Consider the following 10,000-nt stretch of genomic DNA (forward strand, 5'->3'; position numbering starts at 1 on the left):
TATATATATATATATATATATATATATATATATATATATATATATATATATATATATATATATATATATATATATATATATATATATATATATATATATATATATATATATATATATATATATATATATATATATATATATATATATATATATATATATATATATATATATATATATATATATATATATATATATATATATATATATATATATATATATATATATATATATATATATATATATATATATATATATATATATATATATATATTATATATATATATATATATATTATATATATATATATATATATATATATATATATATATATATATATATATATATATATATATATATATATATATATATATATATATATATATATATATATATATATATATATATATATATATATATATATATATATATATATATATATATATATATATATATATATATATATATATATATATATATATATATATATATATATATATATATATATATATATATATATATATATATATATATATATATATATATATATATATATATATATATATATATATATATATATATATATATATATATATATATATATATATATATATATATATATATATATATATATATATATATATATATATATATATATATATATATATATATATATATATATATATATATATATATATATATATATATATATATATATATATATATATATATATATATATATATATATATATATATATATATATATATATATATATATATATATATATATATATATATATATATATATATATATATATATATATATATATATATATATATATATATATATATATATATATATATATATATATATATATATATATATATATATATATATATATATATATATATATATATATATATATATATATATATATATATATATATATATATATATATATATATATATATATATATATATATATATATATATATATATATATATATATATATATATATATATATATATATATATATATATATATATATATATATATATATATATATATATATATATATATATATATATATATATATATATATATATATATATAGATATAGATATAGATATAGATATAGATATATGGTTGCCGGTCAACTGAACCAGTGCCACTTGCACCAGTACCACATGCACCAGTGCCAACTGAACCAGTGGTCAACTGAACCAGTGGTCAACTGAACCAGTTGTCAAGTGAACCAGTGGTCATTTGAACCAGTGGTCATTTGAACCAGTAACCATCTGAACCAGTGTAAACTGAACCAGTACTACTTGAACCAGTACTAATTCAACCAGTGACCATCTGAACCAGTGGTCATCTGAACTAGTGCAACTTGAACCAGTGCAAACTGAACCAGTAGTACTTGAACCAGTACTATTTCAGCCAGTGACCGTGTAATACAATTTAACCCTTTTTCGAAGGCCGATGGTACTGTACTCCGTTGTGTAACCCTTTCATTACAGGTGTAACTCGTTTATGTTAGCATCCTCCCTGCACCAGCTTAAACCACGCATATATATCGTACGCCAAAATACGATAATTTTCCATGGGGAGTAGCAAAAAAGCACCTATCCCAAAGTTATAGCTGAGAGAGAGAGAGAGAGAGAGAGAGAGAGAGAGAGCTTATGGCCACCAAACTCGATCGTAGTGGCCTACTGCAATACTTGCGCACGCGCCGGTGGAGGAGGACGGAGGAGGAGGCACAAGAAGAAGAAGAGGAAGACGAGCTGCGAGCACGCCGCCTGGTTCATACGCGTCCCAGACATGTGGTAAATATCGTTAAATTTCTCTATGATTTCAGGGTTTTTTTATGTGTTTTATGTAGTATAGCGATGTGTAATAACACTGTAGCAGGTTTTAGCAAGCACAGATTAGCTGTCAGTAATTAGAAGTGAAGTAACTCGTCAAATAAGCTGTGTGTGTGTTTGTGTGTGCGTGGCGGCGTCGGTGGAGGCAGTGACTGTGTTCTTTGATCTTGATTGCTCTATAATATGTTATAAGCTTGCTGGTATAAAAATAAACGTGTGTTTTAAGCTTGTTGGTCTAAAGAGAAAGAGTGTATTATAAGCTTGCTGGTCTAAAAAGAAAGGTGTGTGTTTTAAGGTTGCTGGTCTAAAGACATAGGTGTTTTAAGCTTACTGGTCTTAAAACAGGTATACGTGGTTTAAAGCTAGCAGATTTTTGTTAGTAAGTTGAAGTGAAAGAATTTCTCATGTAAGCTGTGGCGTCGGTTGAGAGAGAGGTAGTGACTTTGTGTTGTCTTTCCTTTGTTCTCACGCTGTAGTTACAAGTCTCGCTTTCTTGATTCTCTCCTCTAGATGTGTTTTAAGCTACCTCGTCTAAAAAGAAGGGTGTGTTTTAAGCTTGCTGGTCTATAAAGAAAGGTGTGTTTTAAGTTTACTGGTCTTAAAAGAAAGGTGTGTGTTTTAAGCTTGCTGGTCTGCCTCACTCAAACGCAGATTGTGAGAGAGTATTTAGCAAAGTAAATTTAACAAAAACCAAAACAAGGAATAGACTAAACACAGACACAATAAATGGAACTCTCTTGGCATCACAGTGTGTCAATGAGACACCGGGCCAGTGCACAAAGTTTACCCCTTCAGATGACATGATAGCTCGGATGGCCACTTGTTCACTGTACAAACACAAGGCACTATTACAGTCAGGTAGCTCTAATGCAGAGGGAGAGGATAAAAGCTAAGAGTGTAGGCAGCATATTAATTACAGATTAATCTATTTTTCTATGAATTTTAAAGGAAAACAATTGAGAAGCTTGCTTTGTTTTTAATAAGCCATGTTACAAACAAAAAAGGAAAAAAAATTATGTTAATATTTTAATTTGTATTAATAAACAATTTATAATGCTACATGTTATTGTTTGGTTTACCTGCAAATTAATAGGTACGATAATTCTGTATGAAATACGATAATTTTAACATTCATGTACGATACTCGCAGTTTCAAAAGTTACCATCCCTGAAGCGAACATAATCTTGAAAAGCGTTCGCCTTTGGCGCTCCAGAGGCGACGCTTTAAGGACCGTTCGCTTTTGCAAGGTGCTACTGAAAACGCCTAAGGACAACCCTTAATAGAGGAAATACATAAACAATCACACCACACCCGTATCCTCTCCTCTGGCTGGTACACACAATACTAGGTAAATCACCAAAAATATTAAGATTTCTAGGTGATATAGAACAAATTAGCACCCAAAACCTCACTCTTGGTAACACACACCACACAAACAAAGGCACCAGGCATGCCACACACTGCTCAAAGATAAATTCACCACATAATGCCGGGCTAACTCCCATAACACTAATCACAGTGACTATAAAAGTGTCCCAAGGGAAACAGAACCCTAGCTAATCAGGAATATAAGAAATATACTCTGCCAAGACAGAGTTATGAGGGAAACGGAGTAGCGGCGGGGCGCAGATCTTAACCTGGAGGCACGCCGCTGTGCTTTGCCTCGCATCGGTTCCCCACGCCTTTGTTCGAGGGGAAAGCGCATTGGTTAGACCAGTGATTCCCAACCTTTACACCTTGGAGGAACCCCTGTAATAATTTTTCATATTCCAAGGAACCCCTATATATAGTATTCTAATTTATATATTATTTTTACGAAAAGTACTTGAGCAATATAATTCATATAAAATCTAATATTACATCAAATGAGAGTTCACACTAATAAGTCAGTAATGTTATGACTTACCTTCAGTATGACACTTGGGCTTGTTTCTCTCTGCGTATCTGTGAAATTCTTGGCCGAATTTTTGACAGACACACGCGCAGTTCTTCCTCGACAGACAGAAGACGATTTCTTGATTTGCTTTTAATGATGGTCAGGCATGAGAATGCTTGTTCACAGAGGTAAGAAGTTGAAAACTGGAGTAAAACATTCAGTGCTTTTACTGAGATGACAGGGTACTCTCGCTTTGCTGAAATCCAAAACTTGTCAAGTAGTACTTCATTAAATTTCATTTTCAAGGTTCGATCGCACTGTAATTCACTCAGTTGTTCTTCTTCTTGCAGACTAAGTAGGTTTTCTGTACTTGGTGAGAACTCAGTGAAGGGGGTTTCTCACCCAGTCATACATATCTGATGACAAGGAGGGGGGAAATACTTATGAAGCTTTTCTGACAGTGATCCCAAATGACTTGTAATTAATGGGATGACATATTCATATTTAGTCTGAGTTTGAACTTGAAGTAGGAGTGGAAACATTTCGACGTTTCCTCTTGAAAGGTGCTTTTTCCAAACAGAGAGTTTATTCTTAAATGCAAGAAGTTTGTCTGTGGAAGTCAGAATGTTTTCCTTTGCACCCTGCATGCTGGTGTTCAAGTTATTTAAATGCTGATAAATATCTGCTAAATATGCTAATTTCATTTGCCAGTTTGTAGATTCAAGACACTCACAGAAACTGGCTTTATTATTCTCTTTGAAGAAAAGCAGCAGTTCCTGTCGCAGCTCAAATACCCTTGACAAAACTTTACCTCTCGATAGCCATCGAGCCTCTGTGTGCAGGAGAAGCGTCACGTGGTCTTTTTGCATGTTTTCACACAACCTTGCAAACATGCGAGACTTCAGAGGGCGCTGCTTTATAAAGTTGACCATGTTCACAGTTATATCAAGAACTTGTTTTAAATCATTCCCAATACTTTTTGAAACCAGAACTTCTCGGTGGAGAAAACAGTGAGTTGTTATGACTTCAGAGTTTTTTTTCTTTCACGCGTGATACAAAGCCTTGTACTGAACCAATCATTGAGGGAGCACCATCAGTGCAGATTCCAACGCACTGGTTCCATGACAAATTATAAGATTCCAGGTAAGAAGACAAGATGTTGAAAATGTCGTGGCCTTTGGTAGTTTCTGGCAGTTCTTTACAGCATAAAAAATTTTCCATTATTTCACCTTCATTTTCAAATCGTACAAATGCCAGCAGCTGAGCTTTACCAGTTATATCAGTTGTCTCATCTACTTGGAGAGCAAAGTTGTTATTCTGCAGTATTTCTGACAAAATACCAGAAATATTGTTGGACAGGTCATCCACACGCCTACTAATTGTATTATCAGAAACAGGAACCTTGCTTACTTCACATTCAGCTTCTTCACCTAGCATTGTTCTCACAATTATTTTACAAGCAGGCATTATTAGACTTTCTGCGATAGTGTGACTTTTCATTTTCTTGGCAACTAGCTCAGCCACTAAATAGCTTGCTTCTTGGGCCTTATCACTGATGGTTACCTTCCTTTCAAAAACTTTTCTTTGTTTCTGCTGTGAATCCAAGAGTCTTTGAAAATAATCCACGGTTTTGTTTGACAAGTGGCTGTGATTAGTACTGAAGTGTCGCTTTAACTTGGCTGGGACCATAGCTGTGTTAGCGAGCTTTTTTCCACAAACAATACACAAGGGAAGTGGACACTTTTCTTCTCCAGTCCATGTAAAGCCAATGGCCAGATAACTGTCATTGTAAAGGCGATTTTTTTTAACATCGCTCACTTTTCCTTTACTCGTACTTGGCTGTGGTATTTGTGACTCATCGTCACTGTCCTCCTCTCCACTGCCATGCTTTCTTTTCAAATATTTCAACATGCCGCAGTCTTCTAAATCAGTATCAAACTAATATTAACTGGTGAGATTAATTAACACAACGTTTCACTCAGTTGCGCTGCTCAAAACTGACTGAAGGAAGAGGTGTGAACGGCTGGGCTGGGGGTCGTGACACGTATGATACTCGTACCGGGTTGCGTCACCCTCCTACCCGACCCGTCACCAAACTAGCGGAGTAGGAATGAAGGGCGTATCCCGCACCGGTAATAACACTTTTTTTTTTTTTTTTCCCTTAATTCTATGCATAGCATTTGCTCTCATTACTAGTATATACATTGTACTGACTGACACGCACGAGTATGTTGGTGTCTGGAGAGTGTTTGTGACGTGTTGTTGAGTAGGAGTTACGAATTATGAATTAAGATCACTGTCATATTGTAATAGCACATAATTATTTTACGGTTTCTCGCGGAACCCCTGGTGATGGTCGGCGGAACCCCGGTTGGGAATCACTGGGCTAGACACTTGAAGCCTTCCAGAGGGCGCGATTGTAAAATAATCTCATTGGTTCCTGTGGGTTCGCTTCTCTCTCTAACAAAGAATAACAAAGGGGGGTGACGTCACGACACTCTAAAATACCCGACAAGCAGGCGCTTACACAAAAGCATATAAGTAATACAATATATACATACGAATCACAAAATACGAACATAATATACAATGAAATAATAAATGGATAAATAATACATAAATAAGATAATAATACACTACAAAAACATTGGTGGCAGGACACCATTGCATCTTAACCTAAAACACAGTACATTATATTACTATCTGATGGTCGTAACAAGGCCTGAGGAGGAGGAGGAGGAATGGGGTATGTGTGGAGCTTTTGGCAGAAATTGAATACTATATAATACTGAACAGTTGAGCAGTGCGTATTGCAGTCCGTTGTCAGAGATCAGATGTGACTCCTTTGTTTGGACTTCATGCGAGAAGGACCTTATCACTCATCACACGGGTGACGCCACTGTCCGCTGCCACGCACACAGACACCATCGCTCACTTCATATTTCAGTGTTCCTGCCTCCAGACACCCCTTGTCATCCTGCACCCACACCTTGCTGTCCTTCACCCTTCACCCTTCACGCTTCACTCTTCACTGTACCCATCCTGCTGGTGCTGTGTCATCCTGCATCCACACCTTGTTGACCTTCACTCTTCACCCTTCACCCTTCGGTCTGCCCATCCTGCTGGCGGCGGCAGGTCTTGGATTAGGGCCGGTCACCTGCTAAATCTTAAATAACAAGGTTTGCCTCACTTTGATACTAGTCAGAATAGAGACTAATACACCTTAATGGTTACTTTCGTAGGTGAATAGTGCGCACTGATAATGCTAAACGACTGGACAACACAGTATTAGTTTAACCTTACTTACAGTGTCACTATAATGCCAGATGTTAAAAAACCATAGCTCTGGTGTCAAGAGATATATCACGGTAGAGAGTTTCCATTGTGTTACTGAGACGCCATTAAATCACATCCCTTATATCTGATCACACAACACCATACGGCTTCACAGTTAACCCCTTGAGAACTGGGACGCATTGTTACCTTGACTTTAGAATACGATTACACGATTTTATTTGCATTACAAAGTGTCTACGGAGGTCAGAAAGATTACTGGCCAGAGTCCTCACTAGTTTAACGCCCCACATGAGTTTTTGAAGGTGTACAAAATCACCAACAGTAACCGTTAAGCACAGGTTGGCTTGTGTGTCCCGGAGTTCCCCAGTGACATCTGGTGGCCGCTCAATTCACCATCAGGTCCGGCAGTTGCCAGATGTGAAGGTTCAACCAGTACGACTCCCATTCCAGAGGCGGGTGAGAGCGACCTGGTGGTGTTGAGGCACGAAATAACAGCAAATTGGCCGGACGGATCCACTGAAGTCAAGGGAATCACACTGGTCGAATACGGAAATCCCAACGGGTGAGTGTGAGAGAGTGTGAAAGTGAGTGAGAGTGAGAGGTGACGGATTGGAGAGGGAATAGTATAAGATTGGAGAGAGTAGTGTGAAAGGGGTGAGAGAGAGAGAGTGTGACAGTGAGTGGGAGTGAGAGGGGAGTTGGTAGGTGACGGATTGCAGAGAGAAAAAAGTTTAGGATTGGAGAGAGAGAGAGAGAGAGAGAGAGAGAGAAACACACACACACACACACACACTCTCTCTCTCTCTCTCTCTCTCTCTCTCTCTCTCAAATACACTCATCTGTTTCTCTTCAAATACACTCAAAATACACCGAAACACACTCAAACACTCTCAAAACACACTCAAAACACTTACACACACTCAAAATACATCAAACTACTCGAAACACACTCAAAACACATTCAGACACCCAAACACACTCAAACACACTCAAAACATACCCTAATACACTCAGAATACCTCCAAACACTCAAAAGCACATCCAAACACACTCCAAACACACCTAAACGCATAGAAATACACCCAAACACACTCCAAACACCTCAAATCTTATTCAAAACACACCCACACTTAAAACACATCCAAAACACACTCAAAACACATCCAAAACACAATCCAAACACACTCAAAACACTTAAACACACCCAAACACACTCAAAACACTCAGGCACACCCAAATACACGCAAAAACACTGAAATGCACTCCAGACATACTTAAGATACACTCTAAACACTTAAACACACTCGAAATACATCAAACCACATTCAAAACACACAAACACACCCAAAATACACTCAAAAGACACCCAAACGCACTCAAGCAGACTCAAAACATACCCATAACAAACACTCAAATCACCATCAAAATACTCAAACATGTAAAAACACCAAAACACACAAAAACACACCCAAACGCATCTCTAAACACTCAAACACTCTAAACACACCCAAAACACATCCAAACAGACTCAAAACACACTCAAAACACGCTCAAAACACTCAAAGAACATTCTAATACTTTCAGAATACCTTCAAACATTCAAACACACCGCTAATCACCCAAACACACCCAAAACATACTCAAACACACTGAAACCACACCCAAACACATCTCTAAACACTCAAACACACTCAAAACACATACAAAACACACTCATATACAACTAAAACACACCCAAACACACTCAGAATGCCTCCAAACACATCTCTAAACATCCAAAACACACTCTAAACACACCCAAACACACCTAAACACATTCAAAACACACACAAAACACCCAAATCACCATCAAAATGCTCAAACACCACTATAACACGTAAGAATACACCCAAACATATCCAAACACATCTTAAACACTCAAAACACACCCAAAACACACTCATACACACTCAGAACACACTCCAAACACGCTAAAAATTCATCCAAGCCTGCAATTTTCCTAATTCAAACACGCCTTTCTAACTTTCCCCACACAGGTACAGCGCCATGGCTCGCACAGTGGGCCTTCCAGCGGCGATGTGTACGAAGATGGTGCTCGGAGGGGAGATCCAAACGCGGGGTTGTGTGTTACCGCTCAAACGCGACATTTACCAAACAGTGCTGGCTCGCTTGAGGCAGGAAGGCATCCAGGCCAACACCACGTCCACCTTTGTGTGATTATGTGTTTGGAAGTGTGTTTGGAGGATTATTGTGTGTTTGGGTGTGTTTGAAAGTGTTTGGAGAAAAAATTGTGTGTTTGGATGTGTTTTGAATGCGTATGACAGTGTTTCGGTGTGTTTTGAGTGTGTTTGTAAGAAAAAATTGTGTTTTTGGGTGTACTTGAATGTGTTTGGGTGTTTGGAGGAAAAAAAATGTGATTGGGTGTGTTTGGAGGAAAAGATTGTGTTTGGGTGTGTTTGGATGTGTGTTTGAGTGTGTTTGAGTGTGTTTGGGTGTTTGGAGGTGTGTTTGAGTGTGTTTGGAAGTGTTTGGAGGAAAAAATTGTGTTTGGGTATGTTTGAGTGTATTTTAAGTGTATTTGGGTGTTTGGAGGTGTGTTTGAGTGTGTTTGGAAGTATTTGAGTGTGTTTAAAGGAAAAAAATGCGTTTGGAGGTGTATTTTTGTGTGTTTAGAAGTGTTTAAAGAAAAATTTGTGTCTGGGTGTGTTTGGGTGAGTTTTGAGTGTGTTGGAGGAAAAATGTGTTTTGAGTATGGTTGTGTGTTTTGTGTGTAGTTGAGTGTGTTTGAAGGAAAAATGGTGTTACGTGTATTTTGAGTGTGTTTGGAGGTATTTTAAGTGTGTTTGGTGGTGTTAGAGTTTGTTTGGTGGTGTTAGAGTGTGTTTGTGCAGATAAACACACTACTAGTACTATTACTACAACTACTACTACTACTATTATCACTACTACTACTACTATTATG

The 10,000-nt window shown here is 36.6% G+C and overlaps 1 protein-coding gene across 1 annotated transcript in view; it reads left to right on the plus strand.

Moving 5' to 3' along the window:
* The window catches only part of LOC123506237 (alpha-aminoadipic semialdehyde synthase, mitochondrial-like), a 263,720-nt gene extending 254,403 nt beyond the window's left edge, over positions 1-9,317 (plus strand). Inside the window, exons 3-4 of the mRNA XM_045258206.1 lie at positions 7,489-7,600; positions 9,075-9,317. Of these exons, the coding sequence (XP_045114141.1) occupies positions 7,489-7,600; positions 9,075-9,255 (293 nt within the window). The 3' untranslated portion in view covers positions 9,256-9,317. The remainder of the gene's footprint in view (positions 1-7,488; positions 7,601-9,074) is intronic.
* Positions 9,318-10,000: the final 683 nt, after the last annotated feature.

Source organism: Portunus trituberculatus, chromosome 2, assembly GCF_017591435.1.
Source record: "Portunus trituberculatus isolate SZX2019 chromosome 2, ASM1759143v1, whole genome shotgun sequence".
Taxonomy (NCBI): Eukaryota; Metazoa; Arthropoda; class Malacostraca; order Decapoda; family Portunidae; genus Portunus; species Portunus trituberculatus.